This window comes from Lissotriton helveticus, chromosome 11, assembly GCF_964261635.1.
Source record: "Lissotriton helveticus chromosome 11, aLisHel1.1, whole genome shotgun sequence".
In the NCBI taxonomy this organism is placed as follows: domain Eukaryota; kingdom Metazoa; phylum Chordata; class Amphibia; order Caudata; family Salamandridae; genus Lissotriton; species Lissotriton helveticus.
In genome coordinates this window covers 61,475,329-61,503,282 of record NC_136072.1, presented here as the reverse complement: position 1 = coordinate 61,503,282, position 27,954 = coordinate 61,475,329, and the positions used below count along the sequence as shown (strand labels likewise).

At 43.4% G+C, this 27,954-nt stretch overlaps 1 protein-coding gene across 2 annotated transcripts in view; it reads left to right on the top strand.

Moving 5' to 3' along the window:
• The first annotated feature begins 2,108 nt into the window (after positions 1-2,108).
• LOC144792938 (cytochrome P450 2J4-like) overlaps positions 2,109-27,954 on the top strand; it is a 50,215-nt gene continuing 24,369 nt past the window's right edge. Inside the window, exons 1-5 of one of the 2 annotated variants that reach the window (XM_078668143.1) lie at positions 2,109-2,812; positions 3,775-3,937; positions 10,350-10,499; positions 19,287-19,447; positions 21,767-21,943. In XM_078668143.1, coding sequence (XP_078524269.1) covers positions 2,642-2,812; positions 3,775-3,937; positions 10,350-10,499; positions 19,287-19,447; positions 21,767-21,943 — 822 coding nt within the window. In that variant the 5' untranslated portion in view covers positions 2,109-2,641. The remainder of the gene's footprint in view (positions 2,813-3,774; positions 3,938-10,349; positions 10,500-19,286; positions 19,448-21,766; positions 21,944-27,954) is intronic. The other variant, XM_078668144.1, reaches the window with a different exon arrangement.

Here is a 27,954-nt window from a genome sequence, read left to right as displayed (position 1 = left end):
CATCCGTCCATCCATCTATCCCCAGCCACACATCCATCTATCCATCCACCCACATCCATCCATCCATCCGTACCACCGTCCACCCACCCATCAATCCATCCAAAGTGGGGCAAAGTGGTAGGTGGTGGGCCGGGCCACGGGGGGGGGCCTCCATGTATTTTGCAGGGGGGCCCCCTCAAGTTTCGTTACACCACTGATCAGAAATTGGTACTGGTTACTTTTGCTGGTGCCAAGGAAGGACATAGGCATCCACTCTCTATCTTTGCCCTCTGAACTTTTTCCTTTGGAAGGACAAGTTCAAAATGCTCACCCTGGTCCAAGTTTTGTCAGTGCTGGATCCAGGACCCTGAATGGTAGTACTGGTTCTGCAGGACACGTATTTCCACAAAAGCTGTCCTCTACCGAAGATCATCACACCTTTCCACACAGAACAGTTTATCATCCTACCAGTTTTATTCCACCCTCCGTATCCATCCAAAGAGGAAGAGAGCTTCAATCCCCTTGATCCCAAGAGAGCCCTGAGCTTTTACATGGCCCCTACCAGGGAACATCAGGTGAACTATCATCTCTTTGTTGGATTCTCTGAAGCAAAAAAGAAGAAATGATACAGAATAGAACCATCTCCAGATAGATTGTATTGTGCATCAAAATCTGGTATGGGTCAGCTAAGAGGGATTCTTCAGAAGGCTTATGCATGCTTTCCACCAGAGCAAAGTCTGTTACAACTTAGCTGGCATGCGGTGTGCCAGTTTTGGACATTTGCCATGCTGCTACTTGGGCACTGGTCCACAAATTTATGAAACGCTAATGAATTGATAACCAGGTCCAACTGGAGGAGTATGTTACCCTGTCGGTCCAGCAGGATTTTCTGGTCTGAGCCATTCCACAGTCCCGCCACCTGAGTAGGTACTATTTGGTACCTATTCACAAGATGAGGAGTCTGCGGGTAGAAGTATCCATTAGAAGAAAAAGATACTTACCATTGCTAATGCTCTTTCTGGTGGATACTCTATGTGACTGCAAATTACTGACCGACTCACCATCCCACCATTGGTGGAATGGTTTCATCTACTCCATACTAATAGGATTCCTATCTAGAGACCAGCAGATTGCCACAGTCTAATTTTAAGGGCTCCACGCCCCACAGAGGTCAAAAAGAAACTGACACCAGCAGCAGAGGTGGAGTCTATCTAGGGGCCCCAAAGCCATACCTGGGTGGGAAGAACCCAATATAGAGCAGACCTGCATGACAACACCTACTGACGGGAAGGGAATTGCTGAGAAACTTCTCCTGATCCAGCCTTCAACCAGGGGGTATTTATATGGCGAGAATTATGCGGTAAGATAGAGTATAAGCCAGAAAGAATGTTACCAATGGTAAGTACGTTTTTCGTCTTGAACCTGCTCATTCAACCACAGCGATTCCACCCTATTTGTTGCGGCTGTACGGGCCTAGAACACCTTGCCCATGTCTCTGGGTCCTCTGACCAGCGTTCTTCAGTTCCAGGCACCTTCACAAGCCTTCCAAATTTTGTTTTGTTTTTGAGAGTAGGATGCAGATGTGGCAGGCTATATAGGTACTTTTAGCGCCAGGATGCCTTGGCGAACGAGTACACGTAGACCAGAGAATGTCCACATTTTTTAAGGGTGTGTAAGGAAAGGAAAGACCTCACTCAAACTGGCACGTTATTTATATGAAGACAGACATGCAGATCATGTATGTGCATGTCCTGCAATGTAAACTGTCAGCACCCGTGGGATAGGGACTGGTGTTGCCTTGTAAACCTCTGCAAGGTAAGGGGCTAAGGGCGTGGTCTTACCACGGGGTAAGCAGTAAGTATGAAAAGGGTAACTATCTCTGGAACGGAAGAAATTCGGAGCAGAGGGGTCAGAGGGGAGTGGCTGGAAGTCAGTTGGACAGAGAATTTCTGACACTAAATGCTTCAGTGCGCTGCCAGCTGCTTGCTGCCCCGAGGCACGGGCTGGAGTTGGCAAAAGTTTGGCTTTCTGGGCGAGGCTTTGGCAATGGAAAGTAACGGGACCACTTCTTACGTAAACCTTTTAGTAATTAACTATTTTTGTTTTGTAGAAGGAGAGAGAAAGAGACTGTGAGGCACAGAAGGAGAGGACGCCGCGGGAGAGCTGGGAAGGAGACAGGGGGAGCTTGAACGGGGGTACAATAGATAGGAAAGCGGGGTGAAAGAGAGCAAGTGAAAGAACGCAGGCTGTGGCGGGGGGTGCTAAGAGAGAAACAAAGGAGAGAGCGAGGAAGAGGAGCATCTCGAGCGAGGAAGATGAGTGACACGCAGAAAGAGTGCAGAATAAAGGGAGGCACTGAAGAAACTGGGATGAAAGGAGCGAGATAGGAAACGGTGCACCGGAAGAGAGGGGAAGTGACTGGGCCAAGAAGGCGGGAGAGCAAGGGAAGGATTAGGAGGAAAAGGGTCAAGGAAAAGGGCGGGTGACCTAGGAAACAGAAAAAAAGACAAAGGAGCTTCCATGGTTAAAGGGATAGTGAACAAGCAGAGAGGAGATAAGCAAAAGAGGGAGAATTGGTGCCATAGAGACGGAAACTGAGAAGGGAAGAGTGGGTACCATAGAGGAGAAGGTCAAGCCAGAGAGCCCACTTTAGGGGAGCACCATGCTGGCTCTCGGCGAGGTACTGGCCACTCTACTAGTGACTCTCTTGCTTGTCCAGTATCTCAGATTCCGATGGCTAGGCAGATATCTACCACCTGGACCCAGCCCGCTGCCCATCATCGGCAACCTGTGGGACCTGGGGTTCAGACTGGATCACGAGGTCTTCATACAGGTACTGTACCCTTTGCTAATAAGGAGGTAAGAATGTCAGGGGGTAACACCATGACCTTCTGGGTGTGGGCTGCTCTTGAACTCACAGTATGAGGATGTTGACCTACCTTGGTTGGACTTCCTATTACTAATCGGACAGTACTCGGCTGCTCCTGGTCGTGCTCCACGAAGAGTGATCTGCCCCGGATGGGCTCCTTTAAAGGGTCATCCGCCGAGTGATGCCACAATAACAGTCGCTGCTACCCAACAGGGGTGGTGGAGCGGGTGAGGAATGAAAAATATATTTAGCACTAACCTAGGCACAGCCACTTCCTCTCCTCCGTGCTATTCTCTTCGGACTCCCAGCAGCACGGAAGCACACAGGCTTCCGGACTCCCCTAGCCAATCTTGATGCTTCTGTCGCTAACATGACAGCAGCGTTGTGAATGTCTGAGCGGCCTGGTTCGGCGCTCAGACAGGGAGTGGGAGTCCGTGCACGTTCGCCACCCGGCTGTGCAATACAGTTGGACAGCAGGGTGGAGAAATGCTAAGTGCGCATGACTGTTTGGACAGACCACGACGGCTGGCCAAACTGTCATGCGCACTTAGTGAGTGCCTACCACTCCCCCCGCTGCTCTGGCCAGCCCAGCCCAGCCCATCCCGCACCTAGAGTGTAAACCAACTGAGCCAGCACAGAAAAATAAAATGATAATAACATTGTAGTATTATCATTTTATTTTTCCTTTTTTGATCTGCTCAGAAAGCAGTGGGCCGATGCTCCTCCGCCTTAGAGGAGGAGCCGCCGCTGCACAATAGATCTCAAAACCCCAGCAGATGTCTGATTAGAACTGGGTAAAAAGAACTGTCTTTCACTCTCTTTACTGGACAGCCCCTCTAATACTTGCAAAGGTGGTAAGTGGGTGCATTAGCAGCTGGTCTACCCAACATATGGTAACTTACAGACCTTTTATGCTTAACCCACAGATGGCAAAGACCCACGGCAACATCTTCACCATGTGGCTGGGGCAGAAGCCCGTGGTTGTGCTGAACGGATATCAGGCGGTGAGGAATGCTTTGATTGGCCACTCCGAGGAGGTGTCGGGGCGCCCTACAACACCGCTCTTTGAAGAAATGTCAGGCGGCAAAGGTACGCAAACAAATTCGGGATGGACTGTTTCCATTGGGCGCAGGGTTAAGACTGATTTGCATATGGCTGGGTCCAAACTGGAATGGCATGGTGAGCAAAAAAACTATGGATTTAGGCCCATATCCCTGTACCGGGATGAATGTATGACATTGTTCTGCATTCTGTTCATCAATTGGTCTTTTTGCAGGCGGCAATGGTAAGCAGGTATTTTGGTTCAGTAAAAGGCTGGCACGAGTCAGGCTAGATTTGGTGTGGGTGTTCTTTCCTATGAGACATAATGCTTGCCTCGATGAAGGCTTATAACTTACCTACATGTGTTCAGTTCTACCTTATCTCAACCTCATCTTAGTCATTCCTTAATTATATACATTTTATGAGAAAGAAGACCTGGATTCGGAGTAATGAAGATGACCAGTAATTAAAATACCACGTGCACATTGCCTTATCCTTACAAAATTCTGGTTGGTTTAACATCTGTAAATGCAACATTTTGAATCCTTTTTGGGAAAACAATGTTCAGAAAAATTTGAACATTTCTTTTTAAATCTCACTTTTTGCCTGTAACAACCACCCTATTTGTCTGGTCCAAGACAGAATATAATCCTCATTTAAATATCCTGCAAAGGAGGGCTCACGAGAGTTAGAAAATAATGTTTTTACAAATGCCTTTACAGCTTTGAAGGCATTCAATCCCACTTCAAAGGAGGTTAAACTAAACAATTTCAGTAGTAAGCAGAAGAGAGTAAATACACGATGCTGGTCCATTGGTCAGGCAGCTGCAGGTTGGCCAGTAGGGTAAAAGCCTACTGATGACATTTACACCTGACTTGCAGCACGAGTGTGATTCTCTGCAGGGCCTCCCCAGCTATTTCTCTTTATGAGTTTAATAAACTTAGCACATTTAAAATGGGTAACAGTAACATCTGCAATTTTTTTAAGCATTTAGAAATGCTACAACCTGTGGTTGCAAGTGCTATATAAGGAACAGCTCTTACTATAGACTGCAATAATAATTTTCACTCAACTCTACTCAATCAAGTGTTTTTTTAAACAAGCGCTGGCACAGCCAGTTGATTCAGAAAAGGGGGTGGTGATGAACAGAGTGCCTGAATTAAGCAGACCACTCTTACCCAGTCCAAAGATCAGGGCTTGATCCATCACCGTTTTTTAGCTCACTGCACCATCCCAGCTCGGAACTTGGCTATATGCAAATTAGTCTGTTCCTGTCCCAGTGCATGATGGGAACAGGGCAAACCAAACTACCAAGCCAATTCTTATACTGGGAAGGAAACAAGCTACCGGGGACCGGTTTCTGCCATTTCAGCCTCGTCGGCCCGGCTTGCTTGAATCCTGATGGTGCAATGAGCTAGCGACTCACATCTGAGTATACCCTTCCACGCTTATGGTGGACAAGTTGCATAAGTTGGGTTGGCATGTTTTTTATTTATTACTGATAGCACACCATTATTGTCTCCCACACATACGCAAACATCACAATTTCCTCTAAACACAGACACTTAAAAACTAGCAAACACAAAAAAGGTCCTACACGATAAAACACATGAGGACGTTGTAGTGGTGGGAGTGTTGTTAACATTAATGCCAGTTGTGATGGCGGGAGAAGTGGTGATGTAGTGATTCTGGTAGCAGTGATGAAAATGGTAGTACTGGTGCTGTGCCAGTAGTAGGACTGGCGATATTGGTGGTAGTGTTGATGGTGGCGATAATTACGGTGATCTTGGTATTGGTAGGATGGTGAATGTGTTGTCTTAGTAGTGGTGATGGTCATAGTAATGTTGGCAAAGCTGGCAGTGGTGATAATGGTGGTAAGGGTGATAGTGTTGAATGTGGTAATAATAGTGACAGTGGTGGTTGTGATGGTGGTAATGGTGGCTAGGCATTCGCAATGGGGTGGTGGTAATAGCGATAAATGATGATAATGGTGGTGGTAATGGTGATGAAAATGGTTCTGGTTAGGTGGCGGTGATAATTACAGTAATAGCGGTTCTGCTAATAGTGAAGGTGGTATAGATTGAACTTGTAGCGCTAATGGCAATGGTGGTTATGGTAATGCTTGTATGAGTACCACCGAGTAGGGAAAGAAACATTTGGTAACCAGCAACAAGATGCCCCAAGAGGACAAACTGTGGGGCATATTACCAAGGGCAAGTATCGCCGCTTTCTCGGCGAATTGTGCCGAGAAAGTGGCGATACTGCTAGAGCCCTATTAACAAGGGCATTTTAAAGCCTGCCCCAAGCCCACTTTGCATGTCGGCGATAAACATCGCTAATGACATGCAAAGTGGGCGTTCCCACGTCCAACCACATGTAAAATGTGGTTGGAGGTGGGAACACCCTATTACCAAGGAAGGCGATGGGAGGAAAAGACCTGCGATAAACTCATTGATAATTGCGCGCTAAAAAGGCGATGAAATCCGGCGATACGGGAACGTGCATTGTGCGTTTTCCAACGCACTCCTTGGTAATATGCCCCTGTGTTTTACAAAATGCTCTTTGTCATATGCCGCTTTCTCGGCGAATTGTGCCGAGAAAGTGGCGATACTGCTCGAGCCCTATTAACAAGGGCATTTTAAAGCCTGCCCCAAGCCCACTTTGCATGTCGGCGATAAACATCGCTAATGACATGCAAAGTGGGCGTTCCCACGTCCAACCACATGTAAAATGTGGTTGGAGGTGGGAACACCCTATTACCAAGGAAGGCGATGGGAGGAAAAGACCTGCGATAAACTCATTGATAATTGCGCGCTAAAAAGGCGATGAAATCCGGCGATACGGGAATGTGCGTTGTGCGTTTTCCAACGCACTCCTCGGTAATATGCCCCTGTGTTTTACAAAATGTTCTTTGTCATATGTCATGTTATGGTGGTGGTGATGGTGATATTGGTGGTGATAGTGGTACCGATAATAGTCATCATAAAACTGGGGATCCTGGTGATGGTATTGGTGGTGGTAGTAGTAGTAGTTGAGGTGGTGGAAATTATTGTGGCAGTGGTGGCAGTAATTTGGTGGTGATAATTGTGCTGGTAAACGGTAAGGTTGTTGAGAATGGTAGAGAGATCTCTATGGCTCATGTAATAACTAGAGTAAAAACCTTCATTGATTAAATGTTCCTCACCAGTGACAGACATACAAAAAGTAAACATTCCACTGTATTTTTCTGCACTCTTCCATCATGAGCTCCATTCACTCAGGAGAACCCAGGGGCACCTGTCCCCACCACAAGGTCAACCTAGGGAACAAAACTATCAGCAAATAACTTGCCACTATATTTAACACCTCCATCTCCTCTGTCACTTTCCCAGAGCAATGGAAACATGCAGAAGTTAAACCACTTCTCAAAAAAACATCTGCAGGACCCATATGATCTCGAGAACTAGTGGCCCATCTCGCTGTTCCCAGCCAAAGTCCTAGAAAAAGCCATCAACCGCCAACTAACCAAATACCTAGAGAACAACGATCTCCTGAACCCATCCCTGTCTGATTCCGCTCAAACCATGGAACAGAATCCAATAAGTGTGCTAGTTTGTTTTATAGGTTACGTAGTGGCGGGTAACTGCCAGATTACCCTTTTGTCTAAATTTGTTCAGCCTGTGTGCATCATGGGTGTAACTGTTTACAAAATGCATGTGCTTCGAATATATCATTGGTGTGTAGAGGTATTGGCCACATTATAAATCTTTGTATTGAAATGATTAGTAGCACTTGGGACTAGATGGGATGGTATTTTGGGCCGCGCGGTCACTGGCAAGGAATGGGACAAGATGCTAGCTTATTCCAAGACAGTCTCCCTCAACACAAGACTTAAACATATACAATTCAATCTTCTGCACATGACCTACCTTACCCCACACAGGCTACAGGTTACTTATGGTGGTGAATCCCAGCAATGTTCCAGATGCTGATTGCTTGACGTGGATTTTAGTCACATGATGTGAGGGTGTACAACACTTGAGGCTTATTGGACCGTAGGGCTGCCTCACTTCCATTCAGCACTAGAGCGCTTCCTTTCCTGTGGAGTGGAAACCTGCCTCTTGGGGGGATTTGCCAGACCCAAAGTGGACAAAGTCTGCACCAGCTTTCCGAATTTAGCCTGCTTGTTAGCCAGGTGCAAGAACTGCACACGCATGGACCAGTTGTGGTAGCATGGACTGGGACGTCACTATGTGGGCTAGGGCTGAAGAAACTGTACTTTACTAGGAAGATGTCTTTGGAGTTTCGAGACTACTACTCAGATGAAGCATACTGTCACAGCTCCTTGTGGTGCCTGTATTGGCACATAATTGTCTTTTCTGGTGATGGAGGTGGGGGGGGGGGTGAGGGGGTCACAGATGAATGTCTGCAGATGGTAAGTCCAGGAGGACTGGACTCATGCTGGAGTTTCATGATCCCCATTGACATTCTGTATCTAGATTGATCACTGACATAGGTTGGCACAACGGGGGAGAATCACTGAATTCAGCTGTTAAATGTTTCTTCCACCATAACCTCAGAGCAGAAAGGAGGGTGCTTTGCTAATAGTTTATTTTTTACAGTACTGGTTTTCCCCATCCCAACTTATCACTATTAAATACTATGACTCCTGACCACTTGCAAAAGACACACAGATGATGGACGGAATGCAGAGCAAATCAAACATTCACCCCCAGTTCAGAGATCTGGATACATTTGTCATTCTTTTGCTAACCATGCCACCCCAGTCAGCCAGATGCAAATCAGTCTTAACCCTGTGCCTCATGGAAACAGTCCAGCCCCAACTGCCAAGCCTGGTCCCCCCCTGGACCGGAAACAAACATCCTGAGACCGGTTTCGAGGTATTACCTCTCATTAGCCAGTCTAGCTTGGATCTAGTGGCACCGTCTGGCAGTTCGGGTTGGACTGTTCCTATGGGGAACAGGGACTAGATTGATTTTCATATGGCCGGGTCTAAACTGCAATGGCAAGGGAGCAAAAAAACTATGAATTTAGGCCCAGATCTCTGTACTGGGGGGAATATATGACAGTGCTGGGCATTCTGTCCATCAATTGTTCTTTTTAAATGCGCCACCCTGAGTGGGACGGGTATGCCCAGACGTGGCACCCGTGCTCTCCATGCGAGCCTAGCTGATGAGGGGTGATACCCCAAACCGGTCCTAGTTTGCTTGTTTCCAGTTCAGGGAGGACCTAGCCTGGCAGTTCAGGTTGACTGATTTGCATATGATTGGGTTTAAACTGGAATGGCATGGGGAGCAGAACAACTGTGGATTTAAGCCCAGATCTCTTTACTGGGGTGAGTGTATGACATTGTTCTGCATTCTGTCCGTCAATTGTTCTTTTTTCATTCCTCACCACTTGTAGCATAATTGCAAAAAGTGAAGTACAGACACAAACTGAAAAATTTTTTTTTTTAGAAATATGTTCCAGATTGAGTAGGAATCATCAAAGTCCAGAAGTTCACTAGAAAGATCTTTGCACTTCTTTCCTAGTAGGAACCAAAAATATGTTGCTATCATTTTTGTAAAATAGCATACCAAAACTATTGCACATGGTGTATCAAACTGACAGGATTGTCTGAAAGTGGAATCAATCTACCAGTGAGGTAAGTTTGAAGAGTCTCCTGTTCTTTGAGTTCCTGCATGTACTAGAACATCCGAGATCTAGGGCCAGATGTAGGTAAATAGTATTTACCGATTCGAAAATACCGAATTTTACCGATTTGGTATTTTTGAATCGGTAAATGCTATGTAGCAAATTAATCGGTAAAAATTACCGAATCGTTAAGATTCGGTATTTACCAAATCAGTAAGTTCCGATTCGGTAATTGCCATTCATTCCTATGGGCCTGGAGGCCCATAGGAATGAATGGCAATTACCGAATCGGTAAATACCGATTCGGTAAAATGGGGAAAACATTGAAGGGTGGCAAGGTGTCACTTTGACACCCTGTTGCACCCCTCAATTGTGTATGGGTGCACATGTTACAGACATACATGCCCTAAGGGCATGTATATCTGCAACATGGCACTGAAGCAATTTGCATAAAATTGCTTTTTTTTTCTTCATTATTTACCACCAACTTGTAGTTGATGGTAAATATTGAATCCTAACATGGGATAAGCACTCATTTAAGTGCTACCTACATTAGGAATTCGGTAATTTACCGAATCGGTATTTAAGAAATCGGTAATTTACCGATTCCTTAAATTACCGATTCGGTAAATTACCGAATCCTTAATTTCGGCCCCTACATCAGAAAAGCCTTTTTCCGGTCAGTAACGTCCGAAATTCGTTAATTTCGGCCGTTACCGACCGGTAATAGCCTTCCTACATCTGGCCCAAAGTGTTGTGTGTTAATTGGCATCAACTGGTTTAGGGAGGTAGTCATACATAACAAATCCTTTTACATTGGTTCCAGGTATTATCTTCATATCGGGAAATAACTGGAAAGCTCAGAGGCGCTGTGGCTTGATGGCGCTACGGGCCCTAGGAGTCGGGAAGAAAGTTATGGAAGGACATATTCAGAATGAGGCACAGTGGTTGTTGGAGAGTTTTGCAATGATGAAAGGTACGTAGTTTGTGCTTCAGTAACAATGTCTACCTTTGCCTGTTGCTGTTCAGATTGTAGAAAAGATATTTGACATTCACCATACCAAGGGGCTGGTTACGAGTCAGGCGGATATATATGTGGAGATACCGGGTGGCTGGCATATCTAATTATAGAACTACATTTTACAAGGTAAACATCACAGAATAGGCAATAACTGTGCAAACTGGGTTTTACCAACAGCAATTCTGCACAGAATTCACATTTTTGTGGGGTTTAACACACACAGTTACCACCTGCTTTAAGGCTGTACCAAAGGGTTAGTGCAGGGAGAGTAGGGTGGGGCGGTAGTTGGGGAGGATTCAGAGGGAAGAGGAGAATGTTTCCTGGCAATAAAAAATGACCTGCTTTCTCTGTGCCATTGGAATGGAGACTTTGGATGGAATTTACCCAAGGCAATTTTACTGGTTGAATTTTGTGGCCTATCACCGGGTCTAGTGTTCCCACTCTTGGAAAATCTGAGTGTGAGAACACCAGGCCCTTCATAATTGAGTGGAGCAGGATCCCACCCGGGGATTACACTCCACCCGACTAATAATCAGGTCTTTTAATGGTTCTATGGAATGTTTCTACTGCACCGGTCCTCCACTAACGCAGCTGAGCGTTGCCCCACTGCTTTAAAGTAGTGCAAAGAAAAAAAAATTATTTTTATTTTTAGTGTTGCAGTTGCACTGCAGCCAGGTTGTTGGGGCGGATCGAGGCCGCGCACCTGTGACGAGGGAGGAGGGGTGATGGCTGCCCCTTAAGTGCGCATGACAGTTTGTCCCGCCGTCTTGGGTCTGCCAAACAATCATGCGCAATTTGCATGTTCTCCACAGGCTGAATTACACAGCCTAGGTGGAGAACATGCCCAGCCTCCATCCCCTCTCCCATGGGAGTCTGGGAACCTGGGTTCTTTCTCGCTCCTGCTCAGAGTAGAGGCAGCGGTAGGTAAGTTTTCATTTCTTTTTTTCTCCTAACCCCCTACCACCTTTCCCCACCCCCCGCTACCGTTCCCTACCAGCCACCTTTGGTACTGTTTCCAAATTTGTAACTCTGTTGGGACACTCTGATTTGTTTTCTATGACAGTCTTGGTTCTTACATCTCATTCTGTGACCCATTTCTATCTCTCTATCAGACTCTGCCTGCAGATCTATGCCAAACCTCTCTTGCTTGTCTTGCTCTGTTTAGCTGCATACTAATCAGTTATGAACCAAAAATCATAGGGGCTAATTTAGATTTAGAAAGGAGGAGTAGTAGTAGTGTCCTTCGAGATGTCAAAGGACAGTACGGCTGCCATCCCGAGTGTAGTTGATAAGTCATATTTAGAGATGACTACCGGCCCAGCAGTCATCTTCACCTCGAAAGGAATCTCTATCATGGCGGTCCCCTTTAAAGTACAAAAGGTTGGGTGGATGGCCGCCATTTAAGTATGTTTTGTTTTTCAGAAACAAACTTCCAAAGTGGGAGATTGTTTCCGAAAAACAAAAAACAACGAATCACCCTTATACCCTGGCAGCTTTCTCCCAGGGTATGGGGGTCTTATTTATTTTTACCAGGCGGTGATGTACAGAAAAAAAGGACATTACTCCATCAACCTTAAATGAGGCACGCAGTTTATGCCCTTCATCTGATGTCCCATACTCTTCCAGACACAGGGGCTTATTTATGAGCCCTTGCATCACTTTTGTGCCGCCGGTGCGTCACTTTTTGTGACGCACCAGCAGGGTAAAAAATGTGCCATGTTGTGTCATAGATAGATGCGTCACTTTGTAAACCCCTGCACCACATTATACCTGCACCAGGTATAATGTATGCAGGGTGGGTGTTCCGGTGCAAGAAAGGGTCGTAGAAGTGATGCAGTGAAATCTATGAGATTTCACTGCATCGCTTCCAGGACGCAAATGTGTCAATATCTTGCGCCTGCTGCACGGCAGACGTGAAACTGACGCAAGCACATTTAACGTGGGACTTGCCCATGTGTAAATGGCCCATTGCTGGAGTTGCGTCACTTTTGTGACACACTCCAGCAATGCGTCATTTTTGCGCCTACAGATACGTATCTGTAACTCCTTGCGACATGATGCGTCATACTGTAAATAAGACGCATCATTGCTATCGCAAGGAGGGCACAATGAAAAGTAACGCATCGCTGTTTTCATGCAGCGGTGCGTCACTTTTCATAAATGAGGCCCGCAGTATTCTGCTTGCTCTATTAATGGAAAACCTGTGTTGTGGCACTCACTAAATGAGAAAGGCGGACCGAGAGTTTGGCAGACAGGGTATTCAATGGTGTCTGTGACAAAGTGCCCTGTTCAGCAAATTCTAAATCAGTCCCCGATTCTTTGTCTTATGTGGTTTGTGAATTCTACTGCTTTTAATTTGTACTCCTTAAATTAGTTGGGTTCTTGTAGAAGTCAAGCTAATACTACTTGAGATGCAGTTAAAGAGTACCTATGATTTAATGCCAACAGCTCACAGAGCTAATGTTAAATACCCAGAGAGAAGTGGGGCACATGGTGATGGCTTCTCGTCCATTGATTAGAATGGCAATTCCTTATTAATTGTCCAATATTCATTAGCTTTTTTTTTTATTGTAACTGTCGATTGTGTTGTATTGAGTTTTGCTGTTGCACCATTTCAAGGTCATTTAATTTGGGTTGTAGTCAGAGGAATCTGCCCAGTGTGAGGCATCATCCTTTTTAGGTCTCACCTAGCTCTGTTGCAAGCTAGATGTTTTCCAAAAGTTAATCCTAAAAGTAAATATATTGTAAAAACATAAAAGGGGCTTCTGGTCAAGCCTCTTCAATAATTGTTCTGTTCAATTTTCATTTACATTTTACTTCCACCCGTCACAGCCTACAGTGGTACAGCCCACTTGGCTCTGTTCTGTGGAGAAACACCATTTTGTTCTCATTCATCTAAATGTAGTCCAAATGATTCCAGGACTGGTTGGCCAGTTATTGCTTTTATTTCTTTTTTCATTTCATGATGGTTTTTTGTTCATTTTTGCAACTGGTCATATTTCACTTATTTTTATTTTTTGCAAACATAAGAAAACCACATTTTAAAGGCAGCGTTTTTACTTCATCTTACTTTCACACTTTTACTGTCTATCCTATAAAATAGATACAAAAAGTTCAGTTTTGTCAGACCACATATAATGACTTTGCCAATAAGTTTTCACCATTTGACTTTCATTACAATATATTGGTGATTAAGCTCCCATTCATTGCAGCAGACGTTTTGTGGCCCGAAGTGATACATTGAACAGCATTGGGGCCACAGTTAGGCACCATTGTTGTGGGTAGAGGTGGTGACTTACTGCTGCTCTGTCCTCTGACCTAGATCTTTGCCTGTGCCCCCTACCGCTCCTTGCCCTATTCTATTTTATCTCCCACTTTTTCATTATCTTCTCTGTCCTCGTCCTGGACCTTGCTTACCCACATGTGCCGCTCTGTGAGAAATTGGGTTGTCATTTGAGTGGGGTGTTAATGCTGCTCAAGCAACAGCCTGAATTCCTCTTAGGGTGAACCACAAAAGTCTCTAAATTAACCTTTGATTTATCCCCTGCTAGATTTGTACAAAAAGCAGTGAGGCTTAACTTACAAGCAATGTTATAAAGTATTCATGCGACTATAAACAATGGGGGAGTGATTCAATTATGGAAATCTGAGGCTGGAATCATGAAAACTGATTATAAACCAAAGAATGCCTCAGACACCATTGATTGTATTTATATTTTTACTCAGACGTCTTTTTAATTGACTCTGGGTTCTCTATTCATATTCTGCTCTATTATAAATATTTTTTACATTCAGAGTTCCTATCACCAGTCATCTGAACATGCCTGTGATATTGTCTTTTAGGCAAAGCAGTATTTACAACATTTACAACATTTACATATATAAAGACATTAACAGTACAAAAATTATATTTTCATAGACAAACACATATCTTTACAATCAAAAGCACGGTACAAATACATACACTTTGTTAGAGAAGCGTTATTTTCGCTTATCTGTCCTAATTCTTTTATCTGCTATTGGGAAACCTTATTTTTTTGTCCTCAATAAGCGTTATTTTTCTATGTCCGATGAGGGTCAGGGGCAAATCACACATTCCTAACTTGAGTTTAACTTTTTATCTCAAGAGGCCAGACATTTGGCATGATTTTATTGTTGTGCACTCTTTACCTCCTTGTATATACATTTCAACGCGTTTCGACCGCGTGATGTTTGGATCGGAACGTTGTGTTTAAATGAAGGTCTTCATCAGGGCGGGACTATTTTCGGGTAGGACGTCTAATATCTATGTTAAACAAAAGTGGTTGTACTTTCAATCTTTGCTTTTTACTAATGTCAGTATTGCCTATTTAATGAGATAAGCTCCTCAATTACCTTTTCTCTGTACCTTCTCTCTGTGATGCAGTCTTTCTCATCCAGTGTGTATAAAATCATATTCAAGCAAAGCTAATCATACTAATTCTACTTTGAATAGTACAGTTTGCTTTTTAGACCAGCAACATTCCACAATAGGACCCTCAGCTTACTACCTTGATTGTGCTTGTCAGTTGTAACATCAAAGACATAGGTATCAGAGGTTTGAATACCCCCTATTTGGGCTGAGGGGAGGTTACCAAGAATTCTAATAGGTTCTTCTGCCCTCGTGTCACTGATGTGTGATGGAACAGGGACTGTGGCAGCTAGTGGTCCAGGCAACTCTTCCCGTAACCCTACTACACCACTGGTCACCTGTTGTGATAGTATAGCTAGGCCCTTTGGATCTGTACCTACCCCGAGGGTGGTGCACTGACTTGGTTGACTGCTACAGTGCTCCTCTAGTTCTCCAGGAGACCTCAAGGATGTGGTTCCCTGGCATGTTCCCCTTTTCAGTCCCCTTATATTGTTTTTTGACTGTTTCCCACCCAACCAACTCTGCAGACAGTTACAATTTTCCCTTGCCCTGCCATAGGGGAGCTGTCTGTATCTTGCAAACCAAAACAGGCTTTTACTCCTGAGGTCCAGTTGTGTCTCCCTCTGGCCATTTTTAAGTTCCGGTACTCCTGTCAATATGATCACATAAGGAGATGAGGCTTGGGGTAAATTTATAGTAGGCTTGATCATTACTTATGTCCTCCTCACTGAGCTCTCTTCTCCCCCCAGCCCTTCTCTACTCTCTCTAGGCCCTGTTGCAGTAATATTGTTTTTGTTTAAGCCCCGCGGGTTGTCCGTTGTGTTGTCGTACCCAACTTCACAATTAGCGTTCCTTGATGTTGTGTGGGTAACGTGATCTTGTGCCTGCTGTACACCTACACTTTGCACAGGGGTCAGGGTGGTTTTGCCTCTCAAGTGAGTGTGATCATCGGCCTGACTAGGTCCCCCGAGACAGTTGGAATCTTGCTTCCTTGGCATACCAGACCTGTCGGAAGATGTCAAGCTTGAGCTGTCTACCTGGCAGCTAAAATAAATCCCCCCCAATGAGGTTTGTGTGGTGTTGGTGAATATGTGTGCTTTCCTAGTATCCCCCAATGTTACCAAATTGGGTATACGATCAGCTAGGGGGGCAACTTCTTCCTTCACAATAGCTCTAAGTTGGGTCAGTAGGTCCGCTAACAGTTTCTGCATCCAGGATGGATAAACCATATCTGTTCGAGTGTTAACAGTACAATCTACAGTTGCATCAGGGTTATCCAAAGGCTCTACTCTAATTGTAGGCCCCCCTATAACTTTCTCACTTTTGACTGCCCCCTCACTTACTTGCTTAAGCTTCCCATTCTTGGATAGACTAGAAGCAGCACACCCCTTTCGGGTTACAATGTTTGGTGCAGCTTCTTGTCATGAATATGGCGGAGGAATGGTTGCCCTAGGTGTAGAAGCTGGGGTAGCAGTTTTAGAGGTAGATAGACTAACAGCGGGAGACAAAGATCTGGGGTTAATGACAGTTGCCTTTCGGTGATTTCTATTTCAGATGTTACCGCACCTATGGCCCTCGGTAACATTCTATCAATTGAGCTTGGAGGCAGTAAAGATGAGGGGGTTACTTGGGATCAAAGTTGTTTAACAGAGCAGATGCGTTTCCCCATTTTTAAACCTTAGCGGACCTGCAATGTAACCTCCCATCTGGAAACCACAGAACAAACAACTGGGATTAATATAATCAACAAGCCACAAGATATGCAGAGGGTAGAATTAATGGGTAAAGCAGGAAGCAGATTTCAACCTGTATACTTGCAATTTTAACGGGTAATTAATCCCTGCCCTTTGAGATCTGTACTAGATAGAGTTAAGTGAATACAAACTAGTCGTACAGCCGTCAGTAGAGATTGTCAGAAGTGTCTCAGGAGCAACCCAGTCCACTGCTGTTGGGTGTAATAGGCAAAACTCTTCCCTTGGAATGTTTAGGAGGCACTCTCCTGATCCCCTCTGCAGAAACTCCTCCCCATAAACCACCTTGGACTCCTCTGCAAAAGGGCCAGTTAGTAGCGGGTGACAGCACACATTTCAGCACGAGACAGGCAGTATAATGAAAGAATGAAACAGCAAAGACTTACCCACGTTTTTCTGAAGAAAGTCATAACCAAGGGGGGTTGCCTTGCCCTGCCTCTTCCTGGCAATGATGGGCAAGGGCGGGATTAGTAGATTAAGTCAGGATTTGCCGTAGAGGTGTTTGAGAGCCAATGAGCAAAATATTTCTAATGCAAATGCCCAATTATTACAAGGTGATTCTTTGTTTCAGGACTAAGATCATCCTATAGTCTCAAAGTAGACACTAAAGCCTTTCAGTGTTGGGCACTCAAGAACTACCCTGTACAAATTTAAATGAAACACTGGCACTTTTTTTTTCGTAAACCCTTCATTATAGCACACATTCAAACAAGTCACACACAACTATTCAGAGAAAAATGGTAGCTGACTGAATGCAAAAAAATCTCAAAAGTAATATGGGAATGATGACTCTGTCATTCTCTAAGGAACTCTGGCAAGGACTGTTGGCAGGGTCGAAAAACAAAGATAATAGTGGGTACAGAGCCACCCAAAATCACACAGGGAGTCTGAGGAGAAAGGGGACTCAAAGGGGAGCCAATGTGGCATTCAAACTAATAACCAGGACGGATGTACAAGACATATATATAACAACATTTACAATAAACGTATCATGGTGTAATGCATATGGGAGCTCCACACTGTAAGACTGAAGGCCAGTAAGTTCCTCACCCACAATTGCTGTTTGCAAATACCCACACATGGGATATATAACAAAAAGCATGGTCTGTGGAGCTGATACTATGATGTTATAAAAGTAACTCAAAGACAATACAGTGGACAAGAAACACCACCCAGGGTTATCAGCTGTGCCTAAGAATCTTGACGATAAACAGAATGCTTCAAGGCAATAATACCAAGGGTGTAGAACTTGAATACACAGCCACAACAGACAATGAGCTAGCGAGTGGAGTGCTTAATAAGAAAGAAGGGAAAACAAAGCACACCTAGCAAAAAGCAAGTAGCAAACCACACACGGGAGCTGGATGATAAGACAGCAGAAACAGGAAGGTAGCAAACTAGAAACTAGAACCAAGGTAAATGGATAGAAGGCACTCACTGGGGAAAAGGTAAATGTCGGAGGACTGACAGTTCAAGGAAGCACTAAATAGAAAACTCTAAGTCTCAGAAAATCAAGAAAGCATAGCAAGTGGTGCTAGTACAAGGAACAAAGATTAACTATAGTTCAGGAAGTCAGGAAACAAGGGATCAGCCAAAGATGAAATCTGCTACAATGAACAATGCTGGCCTGAAGAAAACTGGGGTCTAAAAGAGTTCACAATTATCACATGCCTCAGGTGTGAGCAGGCTATCACCTGACAGCCACAGGGTTTCTGAATTCGCCCACTCATCCGTGGCCTGCAGTGGGCGAAGCCAAAGTAATGAGCAGGGAATTCTAGGTATTAGAGTTTTTAGCAAGAGCAGACTGGCTTCGGCATAGATAGGGAATGAATAGGAATTTCAAAATAAAGCCGAAAAGAATGGAAGTCAGTATATGCACACAGAGGAAGGTTTGGAAGCTTATTTGAACACTGGAAAGTCCCACATGTAGTCCCTGTGGTAGTGGGCATTAGAGCTCAGGAAGCGAATGGTGATACACACCTACCTTTCCTATTTTACGAAAGGCAGTGCTGACCAATCACAAGCTGGGAGTGAGCTTGCTAGCTGCGACACAAGCACAATTTCTATCAGTTATAGTAAGGAATTATAGTGGACCAACCCACACCTTTATTTGTGGTCTATACTTGACCTAGATCCTTAGGAGCCAATTGACATACTGTCTTGGTAGTTTATTGATATATCCTTATTTTCTTAGGGAGGGTTTATCAAGAACTCCAATATGATAAAAAAAGATACAGGAAGACCTCAATTGAACTAGTTGTCAGAACTTTTTAATCGCTCCAAAGTTTCCTTTTCTTCTGCTTTTCTAGAACAATATTGATTCATCTTGTAGGATCGAGAGGAAGAGAGTGTCTCAGATGTGTTCTATTGGTTGATTTTATTTTGGTTCTTTTCTATGATTGTAAGACATTTCTCATGTAAGTTTGCAGGTATTACAATTTTTGAACATTTAATTTTAAATATATATTGTTTTATCTGTGTCACATTTAGAATTTAGCTGGGTTTAATTTATTAATGTGTTACAATGAACGCTACTTAAAGCTATAAATGTGAACATCATTGGTCGATAAAATGTTGGTATGTCTTGTTTTATGCTCACAGGAAAAGACACGGACCCTAATACTGCCATCGTCCATTCTGTCAGTAACGTACTATCCACAATAGTTTTCGGCCATCGCTTCTCCACAACCGACTCAGACTTCGCTGAGCTGATTGATGCCACTGACTGCGTGATAAACATGGGAGGCTCGATATGGGGGAGGGTGAGGCCCTAATGTATAACATTCATAAAATGCCATATAAAATGGTTGCTAATATCTGCTCACAATTCATGACATCTTTTAAACAAAGATCACCTGCAATATTTTTTTTCAATTAGTGTCTATAACATTTCTAATTTTAATTCTGATCACTGCATTTTATTTGTATTTTTTCAGGAAATGTATTGCGTACTTTGCAGAGAATAATGTCATTAGCTGATAGACTAAAAGCAGAGGAGATGAAGCTTTGTGGAAGAACATGAGCAGAAGAGGAGAGATTGTTAGCCTCCTTTATACTAACCCCAGGCGTACTGGGCATAGCGGGGCAATGCGGAGGTCCACGAAGTTGTGGACAAACTCCATGGACCTCCGCTACGCTACACCACGCCACCCACCTCCACCACTACTATATTAACAATTAATTCTACATGACTTAAAATTAAGTTAAAACCACTTACCTGCCATGCGTGGTCCCCGGGCTTCCCTCCTCCTCTTCCTCGCTGTCTGGATAATTCTGTGAGAAAATTTTGCATGCGTTTGGGCTTGCTCAGTTTTCTAGAAGAATTATCCAGACAGCGAGGAAGAGGAGGAGAGCAGCCCGGGGACCCCGCATGCCATGTAAGTGGTTTTAATATAACTTTAAGTCATGTAGAATCAATTGTTAATACTGGACGGGTGGAGGCGGGGACCGGCAAACTCGCTCTGCTGCAAGTGTGTGGAGATTTGCCTTCTCCGCTTTCTCCGCACAATGCGGAGGAGGCAAATCTCTGCACATTCCGCGAGCGGAGCGGAAGTCTCCGTCCGGGGTTACTTTATATTCATTTCCTAGGGACCTTCTGAAACAAATGCTTTTTCAAAGGCTTTTCTGGAAGGTCAACGAGGTCAAGCAGATTTTACATGAATTATGCTACGATTTAAATATATAGATTACAATGGTTCTAAAGTAATTACAAGAGTCTCCCTCTGGGGGAAGGGAATGGCAAGACATGCGCCCCAAGCTTCCTGTACCAAGTGGGCTCAGGCTTCAATTCTCAGATGTGGACCATTAAAGTCATGTGTTGCTTGAGTTGCTATTCAGAGTGTGGGGCGGGGAGAGTAATATATAATGACCCAGGCTTGACTGAACCATTCGGGCAGGGATCAAGACTGGTAAGCATATGGTCAATTTCTATAATAGTGCAGACGAGCTAAAAGCAATTCAATCTCAGATTCTCCGGTTGCCATACAGGGGAGGAAAAATGGGATGGGAGAATAGAGGGCACCATCCAACTACCAGATAAGGGAATAAAAAGGTCTATATTTTTCATAACCTCATGGTCAGTAAAAATTCAGCAAGGAGACTTACAGTTGGTGGTAAATAACGAATCCTAAAATGGGAAAAGCACTTATTTGAGTGCTCCCTACATTTCAAATTTGGTAATTTACGATTGGGTATTTTAAGGAATCGGTAATTTACCGATTCCTTAAAATACCGAATCGGTAAATTACCGAATTTGCAATTTAGGCCACCTACATCCCAAATGCCCAATACCGGTCGGTAATGGCCGAAATTCGGTCATTTCGGCCGTTACCGACCGGTATTGGGCCACCTACATCTGGCCCTTAGTGCTTTGCAAAGTCACTCACTGCAGCATAGGAATTTTATTTTTCAAAAAACGTTTTGAAAAGATGTGACCTAGGCATTGAGAAGGTGGAATTGAATGACATTCTCACCCCACTCCTTTTTCGTTGTACAGCCAGTCCTTGTACCCCCAGAAGGATTTCACCCAACGTTAGAATCTTCTTGGTGACCTGCTGGAAGCATAAAATCTGTTGTTGAGATTAAATGGGCACTCAGGTCCATCTGTTAAAACCCATATTCAATGCAAAACCCTATTTATATGCAGAAGGTTGTCAAAATATTGTAGGTGAAAAATGTATTTTTTATATTGAGGAAGTTTGAGCGAGATAGGGACAGTCACAGGTAGATGGAGAGTTCGACAGTAAAATAGGTAAAGGAAAACAGAAGAAGCGACGAAAAGGTTGTAAAAAGAAAAAGAGAAAGGTTCTGTTGAGGGAAAATGAGAGGGAGAAATAAACAGATATGGAGACAGACAGTAAGAAAGAGAGAGAGAGCTAGATAGATGAGGGTGAGAGAGTGAAGGAAAGAATGTTGAGCATGAGAAGTTTTTTATGTTATGATTTTCTTGCAATAAGAAACTTTAAGTGGACACAGTCGGTTTACAAACAATGAAATATATGAGTCCTCTTTAAGGCTTGTTATCTTATTCTGTCATGTGTTTACACTGCAGACTTTATCATTCCTATCTGTTATCCTTCCAGCTATTTGATGTTTTCCCTTCCTTAATGCGCTATCTACCTGGAGGTCAACAGAAGATGTTCAAGTTTAATGCCTTCCTTCACCAATTTTTTGAGAAGGAGATCAGAAGCCATAAAGAGAGTGGAACCCCAGAAGAATCACAGGACATCATTGACTTTTATCTATCCCAGATGTCCAAGGTAAGGCTGTGTTGGTTAGAAGTGTTTGTTGGGTTTTTGAATTCATATTATACCTAGAATCTTCTAAAGCAAACTGTGTGTTACAGATGATTCAAAGGTATCCTGATGAACTCACATCAGTGGATTTGAAATGTTCTCCATAAAGTTACTCAAACTCTGTCTACCTGCATACCCCTCAACGAAGAATCGATCCCTCTTTTCCTCTCCATACATGTTGCGTATGAACTTGAAACATTCTGATACCTTGCATTCTAGAACTGCTGCCTTCTTCCTGCTATTTAGACACAAATGTAACATTCTTCCTTTAGCATAACCCTCTTCTTGGACTAGTTGGAGGTCTATTCTGTATTATAGAATATTTCAACTGATTGAGGGCAGGTAGACTGTTGCCTTCAGTAGAACACATCTTGCTATAAGATATAGGAAGACAACATAATTGTTTATTTATCAGATTGGGGGCCTTAACTCCAACTGAACATTATGACAAAATGGCACCTGCATGGATTCCATGTTTATCAACTAAAACCAGCTGTAAATGTAACACTTATCTCTGCATCTAATTTGACAATAATTATTCTCCCAGAACGAATGTGTTTGATTGACACAGAAATAATTCATTTGTAGCTGTTCATTTGTTTCGGGTCGACAGAGTATGCTCTCTGTCCAAGCAGGAACCACAATCCTAGTCAGGGTAAGTACAATACACACGAAAAATTAACCTGTGCTCACCCTATGGTAGCTTGGCACAGAGCAGTCAGGCAGAGCAGTCAGGTTTAACATAAGAGGTAATGTGTAAAATATGCGTGCAACATATCAAACAGTATCACAGTGAAAATCCCACAAAAATGCCCCAAACCAGTTTAGAAAAATAGATTAATATTTTATAAATAAAATAAGTCCAAAACAACAAAAATCCAATTGTAGAAGTTGAAATATAGAAGTCAAGATATGAATTTTCAAAGATTAAATGTCAACACAGTGCTTAGAAGCAAATAGCGCAAAAAAAGTTAAAATGGTCGCACATGAACGGGACTAAGGCAAGAGTTCAGGCCACGATGGAACACATGCTGGTTATGGGACCCATGCCCGGCCCGCTGAGCAAAAGTATCAAAATCCTTGTTGTAGCAAGAGATACAGGGTGCAGCCAAGCGATACATCGGTGATCCCCACTATTTTGAGTTGTTGCGCCAGATTTTCCCATGCAACTACGGCGATGCATTGAGTCCATTGAGTCAATTGCCGGTTCTGCGTGCAGCGGTACCGAGTGTGATGCACTGGGATAATCCACGCTGGATAGGCGATGCATCAATCTTCTCCACACAATAGCAGCGATGCATTGCTTCCAGAGCAGTAGTTTCAGAGGCAAGGCAGCAGTTCCGAGTGCGAGGTGCCCGACCGGTCCCTGCAGCAGCAGTGATGCATGGATCCTAAGCTCGCAAAAGGAGATGCGTTCATTTCGATCAGCACAACAACGTCGATGCCGGGTTCTGGCAGATGCACCTGGAGTGGATTGGCACCTCTTGGCAAGCAAAGTCTAGGTGTTGGTTTGAAAAATTGAGTGAAGTCTTTGATATTCCTGAAACTTCAGAAACAGGAGGCACGCCAACAAACCCTTAGAGATTACCTAGGTTCTGGGGTGCGGAGGTGCAGGTCGAGTTCTTCTCACTCTCAGGCAAGAACAAGCTGGCCAATACAGCAAAGCAGTTCAGCAAAGTCCCAATCTCCCCCACAGCACAGCATTCATTTGTCTTGGTAGAATGTCCTCAGTTCCAGAAGTGTCCTGATTTGGTGGTCTCACAGGTCCTGTGCTTATACCCAGTTGGCCCTTTGAATTAGGGAGACTTCAAAGAGATGCTTTAAAGTGCACAAGACCCTGCCGTTCCTGCCCTGGCTCCAGACTCACTACAGGGGAGTCTGCAACAACCCTTTGTGTGGGGGCAGGACACAGCCCTTTCAGGTGTAAGTGTCATCTCCTCCCTTCCCATCCTGCTCAGGATGACCCATCATTATGCAGATGGCTACTTAGTCACACCTACTCTTCCTTTGTGTGTGGCTGTCGGGAGGAAATACAGGAAGCCAGCTGTCACCCACCACAGAAGTGGATTCCAGAGACAGGCTGAAGGCACCAAATGGTTACAGTAAGAACATGGCAACTTTCTAAAAGTGGTAATTTCAGAATTTCAATTTACAAAACAACTTCGCCATGAATTGTGTTTTTAAATTGTGATTCCACAGACTCTAAATTTGGGGGTTCTATCTCTTCCCAATTGTAATAAGACAATCCCAGGATTATCCTTTGATAGAGATAGCCTTGCAGTAGTGAAAAACAAATGTAAGAGTTTTCACTACAAGGGCATGTAAAACTTAAAAGTACATGTCCTGCTTTTTAAATACATTGCAGCTTGCCCTCTGGGCTATCCAGGGCCTACTCTAGGGGTGACTTATATGTATTAAATAAGGAAGGTTTGGGCCTAAGAAGTAGTTTAGCTTGCCCGTTCAATAGGGCGACGACTGAACACACAGGCTCTGCAGTGGCAGACCTGATACATATTTAACTTAAGTGGGTGGCACAATCAGTAGTATTTAATTTACTGTTCTTGGGCAAATGTAGTGACCTATAAGTAAAGCAAATATGCCAATTGTGGATACACCAATGTTACTACATTTTAAGGCGAGAGCAAAAATACTTTAGCACTGATTAGCATTGAAAAAGTGCCCATAGTCCTAAAGCCAACAAAAACGAGGTCAGAAAAAGTGGAGGAGGAAGGAAAAATGTTTGGGGCAACCCTGCAGAAAAGGTCATTTCCAACAGTTGTGTTGTTGGGTAGAATCATTTCACTCACAATTTTAAATTAACACTTGGTGCTACAAGCAAATTGTAATAATAGAATTATGGACACTGAATCTATTTTTTCTCAATTCCTCTCCCCTAATTGTTTTGAAAATTGGTCGCCTTTTCAGGTGAGAAACCAGATGGCCACGTCAGCTCTAACTTTCAAAAAGCTCACCTGGGGAAAGTTGTTTTTATTAGCTGAGTTCAGTCTTGAAGCTGCTCAACAATAACAAGAAACGTTGGTACTAATTCTTGGGAACTATTCCATGACATCCTTGCACTGTGCCACCTCCATGTGGCTGCACCCTATGTAAGAACTCTAGGTCCAGCTGCACTCAATCATAACACACTAGACTTCTTCAGATAATTTTCCTCAGTTTAACTCCACCTCATCAGGCCTCCCTGTGACTGTGTTGAGCCATGTTGGTCATGGGCACCTACATGCCCAGATACAGAAATCTTCTGGTCCCCGATGAACTTTTACACCATGAGCCATCTTTCATTCATTTAAGGTCTGACAGAGGTTGACACCAACCATAACATTAACACACAGGATTCCAGGGCTGTTCTCTCGGTGGAAGGGAAGAGGCAGGTTCGGTAGAGAGAAAATGATCAGTGACTCTCCTCCGTCTCTGCTGCAAACTCATCAAGCTCACACTGCTCACTCAACATTCTATCAAGTCAATCCTCTCAACATTCTATCAAGGTAGCTCCCTCAACATTCTATCTTTCGAACTTTCTATTGTATCAAACCGCATATGATGCAATGGATGCCTAGCCACTTTTCTGAGTAGGCCAAACCTTGGCAGCTTATCTTATCTGGACTGCTAGGTAAAACTCAACTGTTGCTTGTAAACTGTTTTAGAATCCCATAGTTTTTTGAGAGATTTTTTCTGAATATATTTTTTACAAAGAGATGTTTGTGATTGATGTGAACTCAGGGTGCTACTGTTTTACATGAATAACACAAGCATTGCATTATCAATGAAAAAATCTTTAATCTTAAATTTTAGGTATCACCCGCTTTAGTAATGCCAGCTTAATATCATATTAGAAAAAACAATTCATGGACAGAATGCTGGACAATGCAAATATTAACCCCCAGTCACAAGGATCTGGGATTAATCTATCATTCGTTTGCTCACTACACCACCCCAGTTTGGACCCAGCCATATACAAATCAATCTTGACCCTGTTCCTTGTGGGAACAGCCCAGCCCGAACTGCCAAGCCAGGTCCTCCTTGGACTGGAAACAAGCATCCTGGGACTGGTTTCAGGGCATCACCCTTCATCCGCCAGGCTAGCTTAAATCCAGACGTGTAGTGAGCACGGGACCCATGTGTGGCATACCTTTCCCACTTAGAGCGACATATGCAAAAGAAACAATTGATGGACAGAATGCTGGACAATGCAAACATTTACCCCCAGTCACAAGGATTCTTTTGCTTACCACACCACCCCAGTTTGGACCCAGCCATATGCAAATCAGGCTTGACCCTGTTCCTTGTAGTAATTGTCCAGCCTGAACTGCTTTATATCATATACATGATTTTTATCTGTGTGCTTCTATAGTGAAGGTTTTATTAATTCAAAGATCTTGTAGTATTGTACTACTCATTTTGTTTAACGAATGTACAAATCCAAATTAACCTAGAAACTGAGCCAAAACAAATGTTTGTTTTCTAAAGCACATTTATCCAAGGAAAGAAGGCCAATCTAAAAAAGTTTATAGACTATGTTCAATGGGGAGTACAAGTCCCCCTCCACCACCACCGTGCCAAAAATATAGTAGGAAAACGCAGGTATAATCATGTATTCAAGCATATGAAGAGAATATAATTAACTAAAAACAGTTGTTAAAAATCACTTTGAAAATGTATTAAGGCGGTTTTCTGTAAAATGTATTTGAAGAATATTTTTTGCAAATGAAGATCCTAAATTCCAAGTTTTAATAATGTTGTTGATAAACGGACACTATGAGCTCTTTCAAGGAAATTTGGGATTAAGGCTTCCCTAGCAGCAGTTTATTTGGTGTGAATGGTGCATTACTTGTATTTACAGCTTTATACCATGCAAATATAATCTCAAAGTCATCAGAGCACCTTTCATGTATGTGGTATAAATAGAGTTCTAACCTAGCCAAAAGGCAGCAGAGTGATGTACCTAGTCAAGGCCTGGCACAAGGCCAACCACTGATGGGAATGTTAGCTGGATTGTGGACTGTTCATGCATTGTGATGTAGCATTTTTCATGAAGTGCATCATCGATGCTTTCCAAAATTGGAGCAATGCTGGAGCAGCCCTGATGGATACAGGGATGTTTTTTGAGATCCTGAGGTCATGGTAGGAAAAGGTCTGCAGCCTTGTTTTTTTTTTTTAAATAGTTTTTATTCACAACTCGAAGGAGAGAGATACAAATTATTAAAACAAAAACAGGCATGGGAGAGAAAAGACAAAATAGCAGAATGAAAATTAGAGCAATTACAAAACCAGTCAATACAATAAGTGGATAAGATAGGGGAAAATATGACTTTGCAGGTACTTTCCCCAAAATAGATACCCAAATTTAAAGTAAACATTCAGATGATAAAGGAACCCCACATTTTATCACATTTCGAAAGACAGAGTACCTCTATGCTTAGTCAAAGCATGCTCCATAGAATACATTTCATTGACCAATGACCACCATTCCATGATATGTGGGGGATTAGGAGAAATCCAGGCACGTGCAATAACTAAGTTAGCACATGATAATACAATAGTAACTACTGCTTGCTGCGGGATAGAGATGGTATGAATATCAAGTAATACAGAAGATACTGTAAGAGGGGGAGAACAGGCCAATTTTAATTTCATTATCTTATCCAAAGCTGACCAGAACTCGGATAGCATTGGGCAAGAAAACAACATATGTTCCAAATCCGCAGCAATAAGACCATACTTGGGACATTTAGTTTGATCACTGAACGAAATATTCGTAGACCACTTAGATATCCTTTCAGGTGTGTGATAAAGCATACAAGTGTTTTTTAATTGCTGAAGCCTTAAGCTTGAGGATTGAACTAGATTATTGATATTGCGAAAAGATAAGGTGATCATAGTAGGGGTGATATTAAGCCCCAGCTTAGTGCTCCATTTTTCTGCTAATTTTAGTACAATCACTGATTATATAAGTATTG